Source organism: Python bivittatus, unplaced genomic scaffold, assembly GCF_059951505.1.
Source record: "Python bivittatus isolate LINGU-HERP-01145 unplaced genomic scaffold, Pbiv_v1 ctg000070_np1212, whole genome shotgun sequence".
NCBI classification, from domain to species: domain Eukaryota; kingdom Metazoa; phylum Chordata; class Lepidosauria; order Squamata; family Pythonidae; genus Python; species Python bivittatus.
Window position 1 is genome coordinate 311,699 of NW_028277034.1, and position 26,170 is coordinate 337,868.

At 41.7% G+C, this 26,170-nt stretch overlaps 1 protein-coding gene across 11 annotated transcripts in view; it reads left to right on the forward strand.

The window, feature by feature from the left end:
• The window catches only part of ZBTB49 (zinc finger and BTB domain containing 49), a 57,974-nt gene extending 35,491 nt beyond the window's left edge, over nucleotides 1-22,483 (forward strand). For 3 of the 11 annotated variants that reach the window (XM_088130396.1, XM_088130404.1, XM_088130412.1), the window contains 7 exons: nucleotides 7,445-7,617; nucleotides 14,973-16,042; nucleotides 16,955-17,001; nucleotides 18,067-18,140; nucleotides 19,503-19,585; nucleotides 19,954-20,115; nucleotides 21,759-22,483. In XM_088130396.1, the coding sequence (XP_087986522.1) occupies nucleotides 7,466-7,617; nucleotides 14,973-16,042; nucleotides 16,955-17,001; nucleotides 18,067-18,140; nucleotides 19,503-19,585; nucleotides 19,954-20,115; nucleotides 21,759-22,414 (2,244 nt within the window). In that variant the 5' untranslated portion in view covers nucleotides 7,445-7,465 and the 3' untranslated portion in view covers nucleotides 22,415-22,483. Of the gene's footprint in view, nucleotide 1; nucleotides 2,986-7,444; nucleotides 7,618-14,972; nucleotides 16,043-16,954; nucleotides 17,002-18,066; nucleotides 18,141-19,502; nucleotides 19,586-19,953; nucleotides 20,116-21,758 lie in introns of those variants that run through there. The other 8 variants (XM_088130350.1, XM_088130359.1, XM_088130339.1 and 5 more) reach the window with 8 other exon arrangements.
• The last annotated feature ends 3,687 nt before the right edge of the window (nucleotides 22,484-26,170 follow it).

Genomic DNA, 26,170 nt, shown 5'->3' on the forward strand with positions numbered 1-26,170 from the left:
CGCGGGGGTGCGCGCAGGGCAGCCGGCTCTCTGGCGCCTTTGGGCGGCGAAGCTGGGAAACGGTTGAGCCAACGCGGGCGAGCTTGTCGATGCGCTGTGGTTGAAGGTGCTTGTAGCGGTTTGGAGCGTCCCGCCAAGCCGGCCCTCTTTCCGAGCGGAGGAGGGAGCAACGGCAGTCGAAATTCGAAGCAGGGAGGGAGGAAAGGAAATCTGAGCGGACCCTTGGCCTCGTGGCCCGCGCCATTGCTGCCCCCCGGCTCCTCCACGTGCTCCACTACGATCCTTCAGCGCCTCCGGACGCTTTTTTCCTCGTCAGCCGCATCCAGCGACGACACCCTGCCTTAGTGACAGGCGCTCCCAGGTTCGGCTTAGGGTCACTCGGTCACGCGCTTACGGCCTGTTGGGGGACGCGGATCTTGCAAGCCCCCCCCTCCCCGCTTTCTGCCTGGGTTTTCCAGATGAGGGCGGCTAGAGCAGGCAAGGCACACAGCCCTGGCCAACAGCCGGGAAATAATTAGGGACACGCAAATCACTTCCGACCGAATGCGGAGGCACGTCAGGTCCTTTGGAATACATGGAGCCCCAGTGAATTTAAAGGAACTGCAAAACATGACTGGTTACAATGTACTGTACATTTGCTCTTTCTCACATGCACGTACGCACACACACTCATCCGCACTTATCCATATCCTTCTCGAAAGAGGACTCAAGGAGTGGGCGGGCCTCAGGACCCCTTTTATCCCCCAAGTCCTTGCTTTGCTGAGTCCCAAGAGGGCAACTACTCTTGCCTTGTTAATTTACAAGTCTGATAGCTGTTGATGGGATGGGGGGGGGGTCCATGTGCTCAGGCCCAACTTCCTTTTTCTGGTTCAGGTGACATTTTTTTCCCTTTGTTTCCTTAATGACTTGTTTCCTTCTTATCTACCTCCTGGAAAGGATCTTTTAGACAAGATTCCTGACTTTTGTCCTCTCTGCTTATGTGCCTGCTTCATCTTTTAGTTATGGCAGCTTCAGCCTAGTCTTACCCCTTCCCTTCCCCTCAACCCAGTCACTCTTCTTTTCTTTGTATATTTCTTTATCAATAGACTGCTCTTGCTTTACTGAAAAGCATTTTATGTGTCTTCTCAGTAAAGGGTTGGCTCACATAGTGAGATTGTCTCCACTGTTTTATCTTAATTTAAGTCCTGGCTCTTATTCTGTTTTTGCCCACCTTAAAATTTCATGTCTGAAAAGGTTTTGCCTGCTGCAGATGTAATTGATTGGTAAGATATCCTTGTGAATAAGGCAGAGGTACATAAATTCCCAGAGGTAACTGTCAGCTGTTGATCAATAACTCTTAACCCATTTGGTGGGGGAAAAAGCAGAAGGCAGGCAAAAGAAGCAGACATAATCAACTGGTACATAAAACTCAATGGCAGGCAAAGGAGGAACAGGAGCCTAAGCTTGTGTCACCACCTTTAGCTTTCCACTTTGATGGTGCATATTGTGCAGTGGTACCTCGGTTCACGAACGCTTCTGTTCACGAACAATTTGGTTCACAAACAGCTCTGTTCGCAAAACTTTGCCTCCATTCGCGAATCCCAGATCGGGTGACAAACAGGATCTGCGGCCATTTTCCCTCCCGTGACATGTGGTCGCGGCTTCCTGTAGGGAGGGGGACTCTCCCTCCAAGCAGTAACCGCCTCCCCACCCGCCTTCCTGTCCTCCACGCCAGAAGTTGCGTTGAGCAAGGTTAGCTTTCTCTCTCTTCGTACTGTATTTTGTGTCATATTTTTGCGGTTTAAAAAAAAAAAACATGGTTCAGAACGGATTAACCGTAATTACATTGAACCTTATGGGGAAATTTGATTCGGGACGCGATCAAAAATCGGGTCACGACCAAATTTGGAGGGGTCAGAACGGATTGACCGTATTTACATTGAACCTTATGGGAAAATTTGATTCGGTTCATGACCAGTTTGGTTCGCGACCAGAGTCGCGGAACGAATTAAGTTCGTGAACCAAGGTACCACTGTATTCTTGTGGCTGCTGCTTATTGTTCTACAGTAGTTCTATCAGTAGATCCAACGTTCTGCCAAGCTTATAGTGGTTTTCTACAATTCAAGCTCATGTGCTCATCGGTGTACAAGTTCTGAAAACAGAGTGAAGTGCTTTGCTATGAAAACAACAGCGAAGGCATTTTTAACTTTTTTTCTGAAAAAAAAGTTGCAGGCCCACCCACAAACATTAGAGAACACCAAGATGTTTGTGTAACTGAATAGGCAGTTCAGTTCCTTCCCAAATTTCATTTTCTGTTTGTTTAAAAATAACAGTTCCAGTACAAATTCCAATGAGGTCAAAAGAGGTGTTCGGTTACTTCCAGCTCTTTATGACATGATGCACATCATTTAGCCAGGATTGTCTGTTGTGTCTGCTGCTTTTGGTGCTTGTGAGTAGTATTTAGCCACTTGGTCTTCTGACAGCCCCTTTTTTGATTGCCTTAGTTTTTCTAAGCACCAGGGTCTGGCATTTGCATTACATGTCCAAAATGCTTTTAATGAATGAGACTTAGTTAAAACTACTTTTTGGGAGACAGATTAGAACATCTCCCTCATATAACTGTATGCTAACGTTGAAGACTTGAAAGAATGAGGAAGTGGTTTATGGCAACTTGGATTTAATATTTCAGGTTAGAATAGAGTGGTGGATTGATCCTTTCCCTTGTTCACCCAGGGAAAAAAGGAATAAACAAAGTTAGGTCCTCAATATATCCTGCTTGCTACTTTTTATGAAGTCATATACTATAATGGGAAGTAGCTTCTGAATTTCTTCTCTCTTCCTGCCTCCAAGCACAGTGTTTGACTTTAGCCTCTGATGTGCATATGGATAGCTTCCTGGGAAGGAGCAGAAGTATCAGTAGAGAGCCAGAGCAGGGTAAATGATGGTGTGGAGATGTGCCTTGGCCATTGTTCTGTACCTTTTGACAAGCAGTAGAGAAGAAACATAGTAAGTGAAATGTTACTTTCACTTTATGCATGAAATACCTGGCATGTGTTTGGCACCTCCCAAATATAAAGACATATGTAAAGCCTGTTTACTCTGTGGGCTGAATCCACTGTCAAATTGGATTTAAGTCTTCAACTTACGACCATTTGTTCAGCAACTGTTCAAAGTTATGACGGTGCTGAACAAATGATGGTTACAACTGGTCCTCCCTGTTCAAAGTTCTGGCCATCCCAGCACCCCTGTGGTCACATTGCGATCTGGGCACTTGGCAACCGGCTCCCACATATGACCAATTGCAACACCCCATGATCACATGATTGTCATTTGTAACCTTCCCTGCTGGCTTCCCCAGAAAATCAGTGGGGAAGCTGGCAGGGAATGTCTCAAATTGCTGGGATAAGTCTTCCCACCTGCACACCCTCTCTCAGCCCCTCTATGCTTGCTCCGGCCACTCATGCACCCTCCCCAAGCCTTGCTGTGCCTAACCTGACTGGAAAGGGTCCAGATAATCCGTCTCCTCCAGGATCCTCTGGAACTGCAATGCCACCACCTTCTCAACCACCTTCCCTAAAACGGGGAGGTGGGAGACTGGATGAAAATTGTCCAATATAGTGGGATCCAGTGATGGCTTCTTGAGGAGGGGATGCACCAGCCCTCTTTAAAGGCAGCTGGGAACACTCCCTCCCTCAAGGATGAATTCACCACTACCTGAACTCACCCACATGTCACCTCCCGAGTAGCCTTAACCAGCCAAGAGGGACATGGATCTAATTGGCAAGTGATGGCATTGACCATCCGGAGGATAAATAGATCCTTTATATACATACACACAAACACACACACACACACAGTGCAAAAGTTTTAGGCAGGTGTGAAAAAATGCTGTAAGAATGCTTTCAAAAATATATATTGTAATTGTTTATGTTTATCAACCTACAAAATGCAAAGTGAGCAAACAGAAAGAAAGCCAAATCAAATCAGTATGTGGTGTGACCACCCTTTGCCTTCAAAACAGCATCAATTCTAGGTATACTTGCACACAGTTTTTGAAGGAACTCGGCAGGTAGGTTGTTCCAAACATCTTGGAGAACTAACCACAGATCTCCTGTGGATGTAGGCTGCCTTAGGTCCTTCTGTCTCTTCATGTAATCCCAGACAGACTTGACAATGTTGAGATCAGGGCTCTGTGGGGGCCCAACCATCACTTCCAGGACTCCTTGTTCTTAATGCTGAAGATAGTTCTTAATGACATTGGCTGTATGTTTGGGGTCGTCCTGCTGCAGAATAAATTTGGGGCCAGTCACATGCCTCCCTGATGGTATGGCATGATGGATAAGTACCTGCCTGTATTGAGCATTGAGGACACCATTAATCCTGACCAAATCTCCAACTCCATTTGCAGAAATGCACCCGCAAACTTGCAAGGAACCTCCACCATGCTTCACTGTTGCCTGCAGATACTCATTATTGTACCGCTCTCCAGCCCTTTGGCGGACAAACTGCCTCCTGGTACAGCCAAATATTTCAAATTTTGACTCACCAGTCCAGAGCACCTGCTGCCATTTTTCTGCACCCCAGTTCCTATGTTTTCGTGCATAGTTGAGTCGCTTAGCCTTGTTTCCACATTGGAGGTATGGCTTTTTGGCCGCAATTTTTCCATGAAGACTGCTTCTGGCCAGACTTCTCCGGACAGTAGATGGGTATACCTGGGTCCCACTGGTTTCTGCCAGTTCTGTGCTGGTGGCACTGCTGGACATCTTCCAGTGTCAAAGGGAAGTAAGCATGATGTGTCTTTCATCTGCCACATTAAGTTTCCTTGGCAGACCACTGCATCTGCGGTCCTCAGCGTTGCCCGTTTCTTTGTGCTTCTTCAAAAGAGCTTGAACAGCACATCTTGAAACCCCAGTCTGCTTTGAAATTTTTGCCTGGGAGAGACCTTGCTGATGCAGTATAACTACCTTGTGTCTTGTTGCTGTGCTCAGTCTTGCCATGGTGTACGACCTGTGACATGAGACTGTCTTCTACAACCTCACCTTAGTAACAGAGTTTGGCTGTTCCTCACCCAGTTTTAAGCCTCCTACACAGCTGTTTCTGTTTCATTTAACAACTGTGTTTCAACCTACATATGAAATTGATGATCATTAGCACCTGCTTGGTATAATTGGTTAATCATACACCTGACTCTAATCCTACAAGATCCCTGACTTTGTGCAAGCCTACAAAGTGTGCAAATGTAAGAACTGATGCTGGTTTGAAGCCAAAGGGTAGTCACACCAAATCTTGATTTGATTTAGATTTTTCTTCTGCTTGCTCACTTTGCATTTTGTAAATTGATAAACATAAACAATTACAATATATATTTTTGAAAGCATTCTTACTTTACAGCATTTTTTCACACCTGCCTAAAACTTTTACACAGTACTGTATTTCATCTTGGCTCTGTATTACCGCAAAATACACCACTGCCTCTAGTCAGGGGATGGACTGGACTTTAAGGATGCCCATACTCACCCTGTCATGGTACCAGCTTTGGGTTTTTGTGGCATTTTGTAGAACTGCATTCTCCCCTGCAGTTCACCACATCCTGCTGAGACTGTGGCTCATGGCCTAGGTTTATCCCACTTAAATCACTGTTAATCTGCTTTTTTCAGGCTGTTCCATTTATGCCACTTGTGGATGCTGTCAGAATCCTCGCAACCAATTAACCACATTATTTGCCAGCTTGCTTGCTTTGATTCTGCCATTAAGAGAAATTGGGGGGGGGGAGGGGGTTGGAAGGATCTGGAAGGATGGATGGAAGAAATGACCATTAGAGGCAGATGGGCTGTTATCAAGGACTGAGGAATGCTCAAGTATCCACTTTTTGTAAATAAAATAGATACAGGTAGTCTTCAGGTTATGCCAGCAATTGGGACCAGAATTGGCACGGCTAAGCAATGTGGTCATAAAGCAAAGCGTCATGTGACTATATTGCTTAGCGACAGGAAATCCAGCAGTCCCAGTTGCCATTGTAACCACAAGACTGCACAAGTTGTTAAGTGGGAAGAGGCAGGAGTCCCAGACAAGCAGGCCGGTGGGTGTGTGTGCAGGTGCTGAAGTGGGGTGTTGTGGGCAGGTGCTACAGAGTGTGGGCGGGTGTACTGTGGGGGTGGGGGATGCCATGGGCCAGGGGCACAGAGGGCGGGTGGGTGTGTAAGTGCTGTGGACAGTTGCTATGGGGCGTGGGCAGGTGCGTGGATGGTGCAGGGGTGATGCTGCAGGCAGGTGCTACGGAGCATGGGCAGGCAAAAAAGCAATAGGAGTGACTTCTGACTTCCTGCAGCTTCTCCATTCTCTTTGCTTTGGGAAGTTGGCAGGGAACGTTGGAAATCACAATCATGTGACTGCAGCTTGCTGTGCTGTTTTAATCACAAGCTGGGCACCCGAGTGCCTAGATTGCGATCATCTGACTGTGGGGATGCTGCAATGGCTGGAACTCCAAGGACTGGTCTTAAGTCCCCCTTGTTCAACACCGTTGTAACTTGAATTGTTGCTGAACAAGTGGTCATAACCCGAGGACTACCTGTAAAATAGCATTCTAATTTTGGGGTATTTTTGAGAGGCTTTAAGAAAAACAAGATATATTGTGTCTACTGTATGCCTTTAGTTTATTAAGAAAGCTACCCAGTCGAAAAATGAAATCAGGCTCTTCTGGTGAACTTGGTGCTGTCTGATTTTGGCTACATTTTAAAACTTTGTAAGCTAACATTTAATCAAACTACCGGAGGGCCTTTTCACTTGCCTGATGTCATGTACTCCCTTCACCTGTGCTGGACGGTAAATATAAGGGAGTCCCATTGGTTAAAAGGCTGTGTCCATGTGGTTCTGGGGAAGTGGAAACCACTGGGCATGTCCTCTTACGGTGTCCATTTTATAGAGAATTACGAACAAAATTTATTTCTCCAACGATCCGCAGATATTCTGGCCGACCGGACGCTGAATATCTTCAAATTATCCTCAAAGATGAGTGGAGTAATGTTACAGTGCAGGTGGCAAGATTTTGTGCAGCAGCTCTTAAGAGCTGACGTATTATTGTGAACAATTGATATAAGCATTCTGTGTTTCTATATTTATATACTCAAAAACCGATATTAACTCTTAATTTTAATGGTTTATAATGTGTAATTTTAGGACGATTGAAGCCATGGTGCATAAATTATTGTAAATGATTTTTTAATTATAACCGACAAGTACCTTGACTAGCATACTTTTGGATATATAATCCCTTATTTGGATTGGACATATTTCATGTCTTTCCCTTTCTTTTAATATTGTACTGGTCTAATTGACTGTAATAAAGTTAATAATAATAATAATAACATTTAATCCTTCTGTGCATAATAGCTGTGATGTATATGACTATACAATTTAGTATATGTTTACTACTGCATCCTTGATTTGTTTTGTTTTTTCTTTTTAGGTAACAAATATATGTTCTAGCATGGATGCTTTTGCTAATCACAGTTGTCACCTCCTTCAGCAGCTCCATGATCAGCGGATTCAAGGCCTTCTCTGTGATTGTATGTTGGTGGTCAAAGGTGTTTCTTTCAAAGCACATAAAAATGTGTTGGCTGCTTTTAGCCAGTATTTCAGGTATGTTAGTAAAAATTATTTTAATGAATAGTGAGTAGTGCATGGGAGGCAGAAGTCTTATTAAGTTAACAAGAGTTATATATTACAATTCTTACATGCTTTATGAGTTAACATAGTGCAAAAATTAAATAAAAGCTTTGATTATATATGTATTCTATTTCAAAAGTAAGGAATCTAATTTCATGCACATGTTAAAAAAAAGATAAAATTATATTGCAGAAAAATACTATGGTAGAATATGGACAATGCAGGGATGTACTTACCTGTGAAGCCACAACATTAATAAGTGTTCCTGTGCTTGAACCTTCGGAAAAGTCAGACTACAGTGGTACCTCGGGATACGAACTTAATCCGTTCCGTGACTCTGGTTGCAACTCGAGTTGGTCTCAAGTCGAGGTAAAGTTTCCCATAGGGTTCAATGTAAATCTGGTTAATCCGTTCCGCCCTCCGAATTTGGTCGCAACCCGAGGCAAATTTCCCCATAGGGTTCAATGTAAATCCGGTTAATCCGTTCCACCCTCCGCCCGAATTTGGTCGCAACCCGAGGCAATTTCCTCTTCAGAGCCTGACTCCCGCCAAGCCTGCTCTGCATTTTCTTTGGAGCCATGCTAACATGCACACCAAAAACCTTCACAAAACACCGCAAAACACACCACGAGCCTCACCGAACATCTCCTTGCTACCGCGACCTCGGCCACAGGAAGCCGCGACTGCGTGACAGCAGGGAAAATGGCCGCGGATCCGGTTCGTAAGTAGAGGCAAGTTCATAACCCGAGGTAAAATTTTCCTGCTGAAGCTGGTCGTAACCCGAAATGTTTGTTAGTAGAGGCGTTCGTATCCCGAGGTACCACTGTATTTAGAAATGAGTGATTATCACCAATCTGGACAAACAGCTTCACTAGCCTCTTTGTCCTGTCTTTAAGTTTATTAGCTCCCTCTTGATTTCTGGGCTACGGTCAAGGTGCTGATCCTTAAAGTCCGTCATGGTTGGAACTCAGAGACATAAAAGAGTACCTTTGCCCATATATACCAGTTGTGACACAAATTGGCAAATCCTATGCAGCATCCTGTCTCTGTGGTGATTGCCATAGAGTAAAGCGCAGTAGCAGCTTGGCAGTTTTAATTACTATAACGACTTATCTCAATAGGCAGTCCTTTCTTTCATTTTGATTGAATTTCATTGGCTACTGTGCACTTGTTCTCTTACTGTTCCTGTTATTTCTAAGGTTGATTTGAAATGTATTTTATAATTTTATTTATGGTAACCTGTCTTGAGACTCAGTCATAAATCTGGAAAAAATCCATCTGTGCACTGTTATTCATCCGTGTAGTTAACTGTACATCTGCACATATACTGTACGTTAACTGTATCACCTTCAAATATCTAGGATTGTATTAAAAGATCATTACTATAAAACCAATTAGTCTCTGCATGAAATGGTGAAAAGATTCTGCCTAGTTTGAAACCAACAGTCATGTCATGTTTTGTTTGCCCTGTGTTCTGATGGAATAGAGAACATTCTGAGCATTTTGTATTTTAACAGAACAGAAACTCAAACTATTCTGAGTGTTCTACCACAGGGAATAGTGGAACATGAATGTTTCTTGCACTCTTGTTTTTCATTTTGAAGCTACGAAAATTGGGAGGTAGTAGTCCATGTTGAGCGTACCATTTGCTAACCTATAGAAAAATTGATGAATATAATAAGTTAATTTTGCCATAAGAAACAATGGACACAGTGCTGTAAGTATCCTTTTTTTGCAGCAAGCTGCCTTAATAACCATAGAGCTGAATCCCAATCTAGCAAAGATACACAGCAGTGAGTTCACTTAACCCAGCCTGTCATTAATAATGTAACAATTACAAAAATATACGTATCTTCTCTGATTATTGATTTGTGTCCTTTCTTCCTAATGCAGTCCACATGCACCTTTTTATATTTGCCTGTCTGCCTACATGCTCAAAGATACTTTCAAAACAATCTTGACACAGGGTGACAGCAGAGACACATCAGTATAGTTTATTTGTCAGCAGTTTAGAAAAGGCTTGCTATGTCATCTTTTAGAGTTATTTTTCAACTTCCTGGTTTAGCCTACAGCCCTGAGATCCCCAAGTGATCTTCCATCCGAGTATTAACCCTACTCAGCTTCCAAGGTTAGGCAGGTGCCACCAACTGCTGGGAATGTCAGATGCATTTGCTCTCTTCTAGTCATTTGTCTTCATAAAATAGGAAAAAAAGGTTTGTGAGAACTTGTGAGAAGGCTGAGAGAGAAAAACAGGATGATCTCTAGATATAAACACTCTACAGAAGGGAGAGTTCATTAGTGGCTTATTTAGGAAATGGCAGCTCAGTCCAGGTTGTGGAAAGCCCAGGACGAAGAGACGCAAAGTTTTCAAAGAGACCCCACCTTAATGAGCTGAGTAAGAAAGGAGGATGGGAGGTTCCTGCCAATAGTTTCCAAGATTCTGTACCATAGATTCTTACATTAAAACTCCTTAATGAAGTCTGTAATGATCTCAGTGCGTATCCAAGGCAAACGATTCAACATCACAGTAATCCAAGTCTATGCCCCAACCACTGATGTTGAAGAAGCTGAAGTTGACCTGTTCTATGAAGACCTACAGTGGGGCAAAAAAGTATTTAGTCAGCCACCAATTGTGCAAGTTCTCCCACTTAAAAAGATGAGAGAGGCCTGTAATTTTCATCATAGGTATACCTCAACTATGAGAGACAAAATGGGGGAAAAAATCCAGAAAATCACATTGTCTGATTTTTAAAGAATTTATTTGCAAATCATGGTGGAAAATAAGTATTTGGTCACCTACAAACAAGCAAGATGTCTGGCTCTCACAGACCTGTAACTACTTCTTTAAGAGGCTCCTCTGTCCTCCACTCGTTACCTGTAGTAATGGCACCTGTTTGACCTTGTTATCAGTATAAAAGACACCTGTCCACAACCTCAGACAGTCACACTCCAAACTCCACTATGGCCAAGACCAAGGAGCTGTTAAAGGACACCAGAAACAAAATTGTAAACCTGCACCAGGCTGGGAAGACTGAATCTGCAATAGGCAAGCAGCTTGGTGTGAAGAAATCAATTGTGGGAGCAATAATTAGAAAATGGAAGACATACAAGACCACTGATAATCTCCCTCGATCTGGGGCTCCATGCAAGATCTCATCCCGTGGGGTCAAAATGATCACAAGAATGGTGAGCAAAAATCCCAGAACCACATGGGGGGACCTAGTGAATGACCTGCAGAGAGCTGGGACCAAAGTAACAAAGGCTACCATCAGTAACACACTACGCCGCCAGGGACTCAAATCCTGCAGTGCCAGACATGTCCCCCTGCTTAAGCCAGTACATGTCCGGGCCCATCTGAAGTTTGCTAGAGAGCATTTGGATGATCCAGAAGAGGATTGTGAGAATGTCATATGGTCAGATGAAACCAAAGTAGAATGTTTTGGTCTAAACTCAACTTGTGTTTGGAGGAGAGAGAATGCTGAGTTGCATCCAAAGAACACCATACCTCCTGTGAAGCATGGGGGTGGAAACATCATGCTTTGGGGCTGTTTTTCTGCAAAGGGACCAGGACGACTGATCCGTGTAAAGGAAAGAATGAATGGGGCCATGTATCGTGAGATTTTGAGTGAACACCTCCTTCCATCAGCAAGGGCATTGAAGATGAAACGTGGCTGGGTCTTTCAGCATGACAATGATCCCAAACACACTGCCTGGGCAACGAAGGAGTGGCTTCGTAAGAAGCATTTCAAGGTCCTGGAGTGGCCTAGCCAGTCTCCAGATCTCAACCCCATGGAAAACCTTTGGAGGGAGTTGAAAGTTCCTGTTGCCCAGCGACAGCCCCAAAACATCACTGCTCTAGAGGAGATCTGCATGGAGGAATGGGCCAAAATACCAGCGACAGTGTGTGAAAACCTTGTGAAGACTTACAGAAAACGTTTGACCTCTGTCATTGCCAAGAAAGGATATATAACAAAGTATTGAGATGAACTTTTGATATTGACCAAATACTTATTTTCCACCATGATTTGCAAATAAATTCTTTAAAAATCAGACAATGTGATTTTCTGGATTTTTTCCCCCATGTCTCTCATAGTTGAGGTATACCTATGATGAAAATTACAGGCCTCTCTCATCTTTTTAAGTGGGAGAACTTGCACAATTGGTGGCTGACTAAATACTTTTTTGCCCCACTGTACAACACCTTCTAGAACTAGCACCAAAAAAAGATGTTCTGCCAGATTAGCCAGGTCCTTTTCCATCTCTCTATTTATTATTTCTGTCTTACTTTCTAAAATTTCCACTTTTCCATTAATTTGTTTTACTTCTCCAGTCAGTTGTCCTACCATTTCTTCAATTTTTTTTTAACTTCTTATTTCATTTCCTCTTTCCTCTTTACAAATCTTTCTTCCATTCTCCCTTCAAATGCAGCCAGATCACTTTTAACAGATTTGACAGCTTCAGATACCTGCCTCCCCATCTTTTCAAACATTTTTGCAATATCTCTGGAGTGATCCCCTTTTCTGTCGGTTGTTCCAATGACCCTCTCCTGCCTTCACCAAGTTTTGCTGCCTTTCTAGTAGTTACCATTCTTGTTTGTGATCCAAAAACAAAAGTGACTCAGTTACAGAAGTGAAAATCAAAAAGTAGTCTTTTCTTCTTCCCCTGCCCCTCCTCCCCGATTTTACCTTTTCTATGTCCTTAAGGCTTTAGTCCAGTCTGGCACTCTGTAGTTCTGATTGCACAGTCTATCTCATATTACATTTATCTCTTTGTTTTGTAAAATTCACCAATTGTCTTTCCCTTTGATATTAAACAATCAATATTGCCACAGAGGTATGGTCTGTTCATCTAATTGTTTCCAAGTAATATCAAAACCACTTTCATCACACTGTTAATCCTTTAAATTCAAACTGTCTCCTATGTCCATTAATAATTTTAAGAATTTAAAACTAACAGCAAAAAGCTTAATAAGATTTTGACCTAAGAACATTATAAATGGACAAAGGGGACAGTTTCCCTTTTTCCTTTCTTTGATCTGGAATGAAGGCTAACACACACAGTGGGTTTTTGTTTTTGTTTTTTTGTCTGAAGATCTCTCTTTAAATGTAAATTGATTGTTTCCAAAAGTGATTAAGAAAATTAGGCTTTGAGCAAACCCAGTATCCTTTAAAGGCTGTGCTGCAGGTGTGAGTATGCTGTCTCTCTCTCATCTCCTGGCTGCTCAACTCACAAGTTGACTGCAAGAATATTCAATTCCTGCGGTCTCCTGATGGGGAGCAGCTGTCTGGAGTGCAGGTGGGTGTTCTCTTGGTCTCATCCAGAGAGACTCTGCCAGCCAGAGTTTGTCGTCTGGCCGCCAGTCACCACCACAACGCTGTCTATGCTTTGGAGACATCTTAGTCTGCTATGAACTTCATTGGAAGTCTTTTAACCTTCTAATTTTGTGATTTATGAATTGGGCAGGGCAACACGATTTGACCTAAATGGCAGAGGCAATTAAAGGGTCAGTGAACATGGTGCCCTATTTGTTGAATTGGCAGGAGGTATTATTCGGCAGCATGGGGTTTGATACCACTGGTATGTTGATGATACCCAATTATGCATCTTTACCCCATGCTGGGCAAGTGATGCTGTTCAGATGCTTGCTTGGTGCCTGGAGGCTGTAAGGGCCTGGGTGGGGAAAAACCAGTTGCGACTCAACCCTAGCAAGATGGAATGGTTATGGTTGTGGGTTTTTGGCCCCTTGGGGCCAGGAGAGATGACACCTTTGACTTTGGATGGGTTTGCACTTTCCAGGATAGAACTGGTATACAATTTGGAGGTCTTCCTGGACTCACAACTCCTGCTGGAACAGCAGATGGCAGCTGTGGCCAGGGGGGCTTTGCACAAATCCATCTTGTACACCAGTTGTATGCATTCCTGGACCAGGAGACCTTGCTCACAGTCACTCATGCCTTAATCACTTCCTGATTGGATTATTGCAATGTGTTTTACATGAAGCTGCCCTTGAAGACCTTCTGGAAGTTGCAACTGGTCCATAATGCAGCAGCGCACGCAGTTCTGGGCACTCCACAGTTCACCCATGTTATACCCCTGTTGCGTGAGCTCACTGGCTCCTAGTTGCTTTCTGGGTGCAATTCAAGGTGCTGGTTATCAGCTTTAAAGCCCTGCATGGCACAGAGCTAGGTTACTTGCAGCACTGCCTCTCCCCAAGAATATCTGCCAGTCCCACTAGATCAGATAGGGTTGGCACACTCCAGGTCCCTTTCCTCAAATGCCATCTGATGGGACCTTTGAGGCACTCCTGTATTGCTGCCCTGGCCCTTTGGAATAGCCTCCCACCTGAGATTTGGGGGGCCCTTACCCTTTTAGCCTTCCAGAAGCTCTTCCCCAAGCATTGGGCTAAGATGGGGTTGAATCAGGAGGTCAATAGTATGGTTGGTCCGGCATCTGGTGGGAATGGTGTGGTCTGTTTTTATATTGTGTTTTTATTGGTTGTCATCTAGGATCACCGTGCCATATAAGTTCTTTAAATGAATAAATAATTATTAAGTAAACAAATTTCTCATTATAGCCCATCCTTCTTTTGTATAACTGAAGACAGTGTACATAATAGAGAAAGTGTTCTAGAAATGCTTATACCAAATAAGCAAAGGAATCTAAAACCCCAATTCCTTTATGCATCAAACTTTTTTCTGAGATCTAGTGGTATCAAGTTTAATTTGCTTTAATTTATGAAGTAACTTGAAGGGTTACAAATGCATTTATTAACAGTGTATACCCACCCTAGTTCTGTAAGTTCTCTAAGATGAATCATATTGCTAATTTATGTATAGGCAAAAAAGTTAAAATGCAAAATATCAAACACAAAAGTCCTGTTCAGAGCAGAAGTTACATATACTTAGTTTATATTCAGATCCAGTGGTTTCTAACCAGTGTTGCTGCAACACAGCACTGAGCAGTACTACAAACTCAGTTGAGGATACCCTGTAATCTTTTATTGAATGTGTGCTCTCTGAAAATGGAAATTATATAGGAGGATTAAAATATGATCTTTAAATGTTTTCTCACCAGTTAATGTCATAGACTGAAATTGTGTCATAGGCTGAAACTACAATTTCCAATATATATTTTCACTGTAAAAAATACTGCTGCTTTCAACAGTATTGTTGTGCAATGTTTGTATTGTATAGCCAGATTGTGAGCAAGATTTTTAGAAACATATTGATGAATATGTGCGATTTTGTGTTAATGTTATAAAGGGGGTTTGAAGATAAGCAGATTTGCACCTTTGCACCTTCTCCCTAACTCTGGTTTTTCTTTCCTAGGACCCTGTTTCAAAATTCTCCAAGCCAGAAGAATGATGTTTTTCATTTGGATATTAAGAATGTTGGTGGCATAGGCCAGATCTTGGATTATATGTATACTTCACATCTTGACCTCAACCAGGACAATGTACGAACCTTGCTGGATATTGCACAGTGTCTGCAAGTGCAGAATATTTTGAATATGTGTCACTCCTTTTTAAAAGCCTCCAGATCTGTAGAGCAGCCAGCCAGTCTGACCTGTAACAATCATACATTTTCATTGCAAAATACTTTGGCTGCTAATACCAGTTGTGAACATTATGATACTAATTTACTCCACGTTTGTTCAACTGCTGTGCAGTCTTGTAAAGTCTTGGATGATCACCTACATGAGTCACAGCCTTGTGAACTTCATAGCTTATCATCTGATGCAAACAAACAGAAACAAGATTCCATGGATTTTGGTGGGGCGGATCTCTCATTTAAACATCCAAATTGCCATTATAAGCTCCGTAACTTTTATAGCAAACAGTTCTGCAAACCAAGTATTTGTCCGAGCAACAAGAGATCACCAGAACTGCCCTCTGATTTCATTATATCTCCAGCACAAGACACAGTTCAGAATGCTTCATGCAACATCAGTCACTCTGAATGTACTTTGGAATCTTCTGATCACCTGCCACCACCCTTTCTTGTTCAGTCCTTAAATGATAGTCCTGAGGATCAAGATATAGAGGGCACATCTGTACAGCCAGCCATACAGTTGAGGCTTAAAAAGGCTATACATCTTCAAAAATTGAATTTGCTGCGGTCCCAAAAGACTCTTGAACAATCTTCTGAACTTGATACTGATAGCGGCATTGCAAGGGAAACTGATTTAGAAAGGACAAATGCAGTTGCTTCTGAAGGAGGGCAGGCTAAATGTCTAGTTAGTTCAGGGGAGCATGTTGAGTTGGAGCCGTCTCAGGAACCTTCTGAGCCAGGTAGCCAGTTGCAGGTTTTCCTTCCCGAGAGGCAGTATCCTTGTGTGCTATGTGGAAAAGCTTTTAAACATCCAAGCAATCTGGAGCTCCACATACGGTCTCATACAGGTACAATCAATTAACATTGCAGGCCAGCTATTTAATGACCACATGGAAAAACAGCTAGAATGTAGCCTTCCCAGCTGAAAAGACATTAATGGCACTGGGTGCAATGATTATAATGCAAGTCCATCATGTGGTAATCAGATTTCATGATCCTCATCAAATAATCTTCATCCATGTGGATGTGCTTAAGCATTCGGTTTTTTCCAGTAAAGGTATGCAAATAGTTTTTCTGATAAGGGCCAATCATACAATTTCTAAAGAAATTATAGTCTGGATTCCCTGATACAACTTTTTGCATAAAAAAGTTATTCTTTGCCATATATAGTGGCAACTATATAATGGTATATAAAATTTATACCATACCATTTATAGACACTCGGAAGGGAAAAGAAATGGTTTGTAAAAAGCAGTTGTATTTTTTTTCTTTGTCTCTGACATTATGATCTTACTATGTCATAGTGATGTTAAAATGTTTATAGAATCTGTTTATTCCACTGGCTAGAAGTTTATTTAGGATCTCTGCAATTTATTTGAAAATCCCAGCTTAATAGTGCAAAAGTTCAAAATAATGATTTTGTGTTCACTTGCTCATTAACAAGTTCTATTAAACTTTGTGTGACTTCCTTCTGAGTAAACATAATAGGATAACGTGCAATTAATCTAATTTCTCATGAAGTCTTATTAAAACAAAATAGTATTGATCTGTGTGTTAAGGAAAATTGTGAATATAAGTTATGTAGAATATAAACATCATCTTGAGTATTTTATTAATAACAATAAAATGTGGGGCTATATTTTTCCTTTGTAAAGAAAACTCAAGATAACTTGAAGGCAACTGTTCCCTTTTTAATGCAAATTTCAAGGTTGCTTAGTTGTAGCTGTCAGAAGTGCAGACATAATTGCTTCTTCTTTTAGGTGAGAAGCCATTTGAATGTAACATTTGTGGGAAATGTTTCTCACAGGTAGGAATTTCAATATTTTATATAATATTCTTTTGTATTTAAGTGTATTTTTGTTTATACGCTACCCAGTCCCTTTCTATTGAATGGGCAATATGCAGTATCATTTTATTGCAATTCTACAAGAATTACAGAATGGGATAAACAATTTTAAGAAATGTTTTTCACCAGAAAAAGAAATGAAGCATGTTCTTTATAGTTGGTGCTGCTAAGGAATCCTATCTTTCTTGAAGTTAGTTTTAGAATTTCTTATGGTCATTTACCATTTTCAGACATGAAAAAAGTCCTGGATTGTAGAAGTATAGCTTACGATAGAATGAATTCCTAATCCCTAATTATTTGTCCTGCCATTGATTTTGTTTCCAGATTTCTAATTGGGTATACGTTAAACAACGTGTATATTGCATTGTGCTTATTTAATAATAATGTCGAATAATCATGTCAAACTGTATTTTTCATTAGAAGTCTGCAACAAAGGCAGCCAGGTAATCCATGCAGACCTTTTGTTTTGGGGAGTGCAGTGTTAAGCTTACCTATCCATCCTAAAGTCTGTTCTGCCTTGGGCAACAATGTAGGCTTGGATGCAGAACTTTGAGCACTGATACAATAGCACTGTTGCCTCCTTGTTCTGGAGTTACCCGTTCCTCCTCCAAAGCCATGATGAAAGGATCTCCAGGAAGTCCTGTGCCTGAGAAGTCTCTTCTGATCCATCCTGCCTAAAGCACAGCAGAATCAGAAACAAACAAGACATTGTGATAGATCTTTCTGCACAACTGAAATCACCCTCTCCTACTTTAAGTAGCCTGGTTCTAATACAGGAAACCTCTTGCTGCTAGGAGAAGGGTCGCGCCTCCAAATGGAAGCATCTGCCTTTGGGGGTCTTTGTGTTCAGCCCAGCTGCTGGTAGGGAATGAAGTCTTCATAGGCCTAGAGAGATACAAATAAGATTCCAAGTACTGAAAAAGGGTTTATGCTTCAAGGAACAACTTGAAGATCTTCATTTCCAACTGTAAACATAACTTCTCTGGTTAATTTAATTTTGTTAAAGGCATTTCCTTATCTTTGTAGGCAGGTAATCTTCAGACTCATTTGCGTCGGCATTCCGGTGAAAAACCTTACATTTGTGAAATCTGTGGGAAAAGGTTTGTATGTCTGTGAAACTCATACATACTATATGCATATACTGTATATTGTATTAGTCATATACAGATATCCTACTCGCTGTCCTCTAAGACAACATTACACAGAAGATCCATTTACTAATATACCTAAATATCAGGGTTCTGGGTCTCTTAAATTTCTTCAAACTAGATTGAAAATGCAAGAATGCAAACTAGGATCCAATTCCTTGTTTTAGAAGGATTGCACAAACCATACTTACACAGTCATAACAGACTATGGTTTAAGGAAACCAAGAAATCCATTTTAACGAGAAAGAGGAGGAGCACCTGCAAACTATGAACTGGAGGAGGACATATATCTAAATATATCTCATACTGGGCAAAACTATTCTGGGCAGTATTAAAATACTTATCCCTGAAGAATTGCTAACTGGCCTACCTAAATTTTAGCTAGGCCTGGGTGGTATACCAGTAGCCAAATCAGCATCACAATAGAAGCTCAAGAGCAAATGAAACAGTGGCCAGAACAGCTGTACTAAGTGAGAAATGACAAACAAAAGGCTGTGTGAGACCCGATTTGTAGGTCACCCCTCACCCTTCAGCTCATTGCAATTGTTTTTAATATGCTTTCCTAAAATAAGATTTATCCCAGAGCAAAAAGTCTTTTAATTCTAAACCTACCCATTGACTGAAGAATCATAAATCTTCTGTTAATCTATTTTTAACCAGTTACCAGTTCAATTTAATTATTTTGCATATTGTAAACAATGTAGGACAGGTTCCGTTTTTTCTTTTTTTTCCTTTTTAGCTCTTTACTGTAAGCATGACTTCCTGCTGTCTAGTTTATTGTGTGTATTATGTTGGCTGAATAGGAAATTAGAGATATAAATAACATGTTAATATATTTGATATAGATGTAGAGAAACATTTTAATGTGGATGTGAAACACATTCCTGAGTTTTTACGATAAAGGACACTTTTGTCAACATAAAGCATTAGATTGTGTTTGTCTTTCAGCCATCTTGCCTTTTAAAATGCTTTATTATAATTACCTAGTACTGCAACAAGTAGGTCTAATTCATACATTGAACTATGTAGTCAGGTTTAGAAGGGCGCTAAACTAGGCATAACATCGTAGGCATCTATATAGCTGGAGTTATGGAAAGTGTTTGTGATTCACGGAATCAGAGAGACTATTGCAGTGATGGTGGGCATCTTCCTAGGGGATTTGGAAGAAATGGGTGCTACAGGGCCATGAAAGGGCTACGTGCCAGGAATATATGTTTAATTGATCATATAGAGTGTTTTAAATATAAGAATTAAAGCTCAATAGAGAAAATGTTTATTAGAACATTTACAATGGCTTTCACAATGGTATTACAGGTTTGCTGCATCTGGAGATGTCCAGCGCCACATTATTATTCACTCTGGAGAAAAACCACATCTGTGTGATATTTGTGGTCGAGGTACGTCAGGTTAAGCTTCCCCAGATTAGCAAGCAAAGCTATAATTCCAGCATGTGCCCCTCCCCAACCATAACTTAATTTGGGTGGCGGCATGATCTTGCTGGTGTTGCAAAAGCGGCAAGGTGGCTGTGGCTAGAAACAGCAGGAGACAACATGTTACAAGCCACTCTTATTCTCTGTTAGGAGTTGTTAGGAGTTAGTTGCAGGATGTTTCATCCATGTTTTCTCTCACACACTCATGTCATAACTTTGGCCTAGGCTGCGATATCTGGCATTGTGTGGGGAAAGAATTAGATAGGCAGTGGGGCCCTTTTATAATTTTCTTTACCTGTGAATGATCATTTTGATCCAAATTCTTTTGTATTTAGGATTTAGTAACTTCAGTAATTTAAAGGAACACAAGAAGAACCATGCAGTAGAAAAAGTATTCACGTGTGACGAGTGTGGAAAGTCATTTAACTTACCACGGAAATTAGTAAAACACAGGATCAGACACACAGGAGAAAAGCCATATAGTTGTTCAGTTTGTGGTAAGTCTGAGAGGTTTTTTTAACTAACTGTTCTGTTTTGGAAAGTTCCACTTAAGATGCTAAGCTTTTCATTATTCGCTTGTATGTTCAAAACATTGAGATAATGAAAATTCTATACTTCACGACAAGTTCGAGCAAACTTAGTATTTTTCTACCCCCTTTGCTTTTACATTACATAAATCACTTCTTCCCATATCTCAACCCTTATCCATCCACAAATCCAAAAATTGTTAACGTTTCTGTCCAGTATCAACAAAAGATCCATAAAGGGTTTATAAAAGTATTTGTTTTAAACCTGATCCAATAGGTCTTTATATTCCTTTCTTTTGCTCCTAACATTCTTAATCTTTGCTGCATTAAGATGCTGTTGTAGGATTTGATCTCCATCCAAATTTTCTTTCTCCTATTTTGGGAGTTTCTTCACGGCTTTTAACAGCCCTCTTTTGTAAATCCAATAATAAGTCATTAACCAGGTCATTTTTTAATCTCTTGGCTTATCATTTGTATTTTCACTTTAGTTTTCATCTCTGCCTTACAGTCCACAACTTTTTGGACAACTCTATTTTATTTTTCAGTATTTCTATATAAACTGGGATTTCTTTTACCTCTTAATCCTGTCAATCTATATATTCTTCCAAATTATTCCCCTTCGTATCTTTCATTTCTTCTTTAAAATCTCTGCTGAATAGTGCTTTTGCATGAGATGTTGTTGTTGTCACTGTAGCTGTGAGTTTCTTTCCCATTTCTTCAAAAATCTTTTGAAATGTCTCTAAAGTAATTCCTTTATCTGTCATTTTTGCAAGTTTCACTGCTGGTCATCATATTCAAAAGTAGAAAACAGGTTTTCCCCCCCCCCTCCCCTCTGCTTGGAATCTTTAGTCCCCTCTAATGTCTCCTTTCTGTAATCACATGGTCTGTCTCAAATTTCTTTTGCTTCTTTGTTTTAAAAAATCACCCAATCATCTCTTTCCTGAAAGACTAAGCAATTTATGTTCCCATGATGATACTGTTTTGTATCCTCTGTGCACCCTCCCTGAGCCTCGCCACAACTCCCCCACCACTCGTGCACCCCGTGCCCTCCCCGAGCCTCGCCAAGTCTCCCCCACACCCCTGCATACCCCTTTGCTCCCTCCTCCACCCAACAGCAACCATCCCAAGCCTTGCTGTGCTTATGCTGCACCAGCCCCTAGTGCACCCTCCCCCACCTGGCAGCAGCCACCCCAAGTCTTGCTGCCTGCTTGCCAGCTGCCTGACACTTGCAACTTCCTGCTGGCTTCCCCACTGACTTTGGTTGTGGGAAGCCAGTAGGAAGTTGTGCAGTTTAGTTAACAACAGCAATTGGGACTGCAGGGATTGCTGTCACTAAATGATGTGGTCGTGCTTTATGACCACATCACTTAGCAATGGAAATTCTGGTCCCAGTTGCCGTCGTAACTCGAGGACTACCTGTATTAACAGTGATTACATTTTAAAAAATATTATCAGAAACATTTTACAAAATAAAACGGTATTTTAATTTTGAAGCATAGCCTGATGTAACAATGAACCACATTAATTAAAACCTAGTAACTATATTTTAGAAATTACAATTAAAATGTTGATCTTTGCTGAAAGAAATGATACTTAAATATTTTATTTTATAGGAAAATGCTTTGCGGGATCTGGCGATTTGCGAAGACATATCAGAACACATACTGGGGAAAAGCCATATCACTGTGAAATCTGCAATAAATGTTTCAGTCGTTCTGCTGTCTTACGTCGACACAAAAAAACCCACTGTAAAGCTAGCAGTGAAAGTTCAAATATTGCAGATGAGTTTTCTCATGCAATGGAAATTACTGATCTTGAGAAGTCCCAAAGTTCAGATTTCTTTACCCAGGAAATCTCAGTATCTTTCTTGCCAGCATCAGAGGAATGTCCACCCCACCCGACGGAGCATTCGCCAAATGAATTTGACCATCCTGGGGCACCATTTAGCAAGGCAAGGCCTGAAATGGTAAAAGGCCCTCAGAAACTGAGCTTGGATCCTGCCAAACTCTGCAAATCTCCAGAAGGACTGGATCAGTCTTGTTCTTTTAAAGAAATTAACCCCCCCTCTGAGGAAGAACCACTACAGTCTGATGCTATTCCCCTGGTTTGCTCCTCTGCAAGCACCCTGGGCAGCAGCTGGAATGGCGACCTGAGCAGCCGTGTGTCTTCTGCTGAGTACAGAAATAATGAGGGGGCCTTCTTCTCCAGCGTGACCCTCTGGGGCTTAGCTATGAAGACTTTGCAGAATGAGAGCGAGCTTGGCCAGTGAGAAGCTGTGCTTTGTGTGTTCTGAACAGCACATATATTTGTAAATAAATAAAATTGTAACCAAGTTGTACTTGACTGAATTGTTGCCTAAAGACTCCTATTTCTTTATTTCTTTAATTCATTATTCACTTACAGTATAGGCTGCTCCAGTCATATCTGAATTTAAACAGCATAAACTCCCATTTCCATAATCAGGATAAACCACCAGTACTAATAATCAACAATCCTGATCTGTTGAGGAAACATTCTTCCAATATCTGGAAGTCACACCTGGTCAGCTCCGTGTCAGTCCCTGAAGAGACAGTAGTGAAGGTGAAAGTGAAAACGAGAACTTTGGGATAATTGTCAGATGACCCATTTTGGGTGCCCTGAAGGGAACAGCTGAGGGAGGGGAGCCTTTCGCCATGGCAGTGTTGTAGCACTTTTTATTTTACCTCACATTAGTTTTGTGGCTTTGTTCCTTTTAGTTCTCCTTCCTTGAGAATTTTTTTTTTTTAATTGTGCAGTATCACTGCTAATTAGTATGGTAGTAAGTTTCTTTCACTTCATTCTGCTTCATATTGCTAGCCCAAATACCTGAAATGTGGGGGAAGAATAAAAGATCAAGGACAAGCCCTTAAAAAGGTCTGAAATAAAATTGGAAAGGATGATAGTTGATTCCTGTTTGAGTTAGAACACTGGAAGACCCCCTCTAATTTATTGTCGAAGGCCTTCACGGCCGGAATACAATGGCTGGTGTGGGTCTTCCGGGCTGTGTAGCCAAATTCTCCAGAACACGGCCACACAGCCCGGAAGACCCACACCAGCCACCCCCTCTAATTCTTTGGATTAAAGAAACTGCTCTAAAAGAAGCATAGCCACTGACAAACTTAGGAGTGAGGGCAGTTCCAAGAACTCTGCATTTGAATCCATCTCTACAGACCTGGTTAGCTGGTGTATGTTAACTGCATTGACTCTTGTTACGCTTCAAAGAACTTATTGACCAGCTCTGAAAACTTCAATATTCCCTGGACTCTTCAGATGGTCAGAATAGCAGGAAGACTGGAAGAACTAATAGAGGTGAATATGTGTAGCTCAGGGTTGAACTGTGGAGTGCTTGTGGTTCTCTGAGCTTGGTTCTTTTCTTGCAAACATTTTATTACCCGGCTAGGTGACATCTTCAGTGCTAAAATGGGATGGGGTTTGCTCTCTATTTATATGCTGTGGCATGCCTTGCCAGTGCTGGTGGGGATGGGGGTTTTGTTTTGCTCCTCTGGTAGTTCCTTGATTAGCATATGTTTACTGCTTGATTGTGTGCCTGGTGGTAACCTTTGCTTATGTGGGTGATAATTGCTGGTGAGGCAATCTTCTGGTCTTTTGTCTCTTTTGAATAGTATGTAGATGTTGTTTATGTGTCTGTTAATTGCTGCCTTGTCTGAATACCAAGCTTCCAAGAATTGTCTTGCATTTTTGGATTTAGCTTGGTCTAAAATGCTGAGAGTTTCCCAGTTAAAACTATGGTTGAGTCTGTCCATGTGTTGTGAAATTAAGGAGTTTTTATCCTGTCTTCTGACTGCTAGTTGGAGCTCGTGGATGTGCTCTGCTAGTCTTCTGCCTGTCTGTCCTACATAGTGTTTGTTACAGTCCTTACACTGTATGTTGTAGATGACCCCTGTTTTTTTTTTCTTGTGCTACTGGGTCTTTTGGTTTACTTAAGATATTTTGGAGTGATTTTGTTGGTTTGTGTGCTACAGAGATGCCATGTGGTTGTAATAGTCTGTTGGTGGTTTCTGAGACGTGCTAAGATAAGCAAAGGTTACCACCAGGCACACGATCAAGCAGTAAACATATGCTAATCAAGGAACCACCAGAGGAGCAAAACAAAACCCCCACCAGCACCAGCACTGGCAAGGCAGGCCACAGCACATAGAGAGCAAACCCCATCCCATTTTAGCACTGAAGATATTACCTAGCTGGGTAATGAAACATTTGCAAGAAAAGAACCAAGCTCAGAGAACCCCAAGGACTCCACACTGGAAGAACTGCAAGGAAGGGCTTTAAGGCACAGGCTGACCAACTGACCCAGGGTCCATCACTAAAACAAAACATGGCCGTGTGAACTGTCCATATTCAGGCTTGATCCCGTCCTTGTGTTTTGCCATTCTCCCAAATAGTACAACGATATCAGGGCAGAGAGCCCCAGAAATTACCTTGGAGAAACTGCAGCAAGAGTTACAAAAACCTGTTTTACTCCCAGAAAACAAAACTTTAGAAAGAACCTCGAGCTCCCTAGGGCATAAGAGGAAAGCAGTTGGGCTTTCAAGAATCAGTTCCGAAAGCCTCTCTCAACAGAGTTCCAGTGGTAGAATCTGTTTCCTGGCCTGACCCACCTCAAAGGGCTGACAGTTCACAAGGATGCAATTCCTCTCCCCCAGAGCAGTGGGTCCTAACTCTTTGTCATCAAACTTCCCTTTCATATAACCTTGATGTACACACCTCCCCTAAAAATCCAAACACCAACATGAATACAAATGAACAATGAAAACTACAATGAAACTTTGGGAAAGGTGGTTTTATTGTATCAATGTATCTAAAAGGTTCTTCACCCCTCCCCTGGACTCTGTCTGCTCCTCCCCAAGGGAGGCACACCTCACAGTTTGTGAAACCTTGCCCTAGAGTTCAAGGTGCACAGGTATTCCCCCACCATACGCCAATCTCTGGTTTCAATCCTGCTCCTTCATTCTGCTTTTCAAGATTGCTGGTGGAAGATAGAATCATAGGGTTGAGAGAGATCTTGAAGTTCCTCCCAGTCCAGCCCCCTGACCAGGGCAGGAATTCTATCATGCGGGGCAAATGACTATCCAGTGAGGAAGCACCCATGACTCCAAGAGCAGCTGTTCCACTGCTGAAGAGCTCTGAGGCAGGAAATTCCTCCTTATTTCCAGTTTGGATCTCCCTCTATAAAGTTTCCAGTCATTGGTCCTTGCTTACCCTCAGGTACTGTGGATCCATGCTCTCTGTCCTCTTTGTTGGAAAAAAATGAAACAGAATAGGAGTTGAGTAGCTCTGCTTATTGCTTCCCTGTTTTCTTTTTATCTTGAACTTATCTAAAGATGCCTTTTTCTGTTGTACTTAGAATCCTTCACCAATCTCAGCCCATTCTGAGCTTTGCTTTCTTGGCAGCTACTCTACCGTTCCAGGCTGCTTTGTGCCCCTCTCTTTGGCAAACTGTCCCTCTGTCCACCTCTTAGATGGTTTCCCCTTGCTTTGATGTGTTTTTTCAAATGGGCTTTTTCAGAAAATCACCCCTTCCTCTTCTCCCTTGAGTCCCTTTTCCCAGCAGCTTCTTTGCAACTAAATATTCCTTATCATTAATCTTGTTCATTAAAATATGTTTTAAAGTCCAAGGTACACAAACACTTAAAAAGCACCAGCATTATGTAATGACTTTTCCCCAACATCCCCACACTTCCTCTTCCTTGACTAAGTCCTCCCAATTGGTTAATATCAGATACAGGCAATCTTCTTGAGCCTCTTTTACTTCTGAGGATCAAAGTTGTCAGCAAAACAAATCAATACACAAGCCCAACATACCTCTCCAATCAGTTGTATCTTTACCAGGGACTCCAACATACAACATAGCGAAAAAACTGACAAAAATGCTCGGACATCTCACAGACAGGAGCTAATATTCTATCAACTCCTCACTACAGCGCCACCAGAAAATGAAAGATGTACACAAAGATGAAGATGAAATTATGTCTCATTTGATGTCACA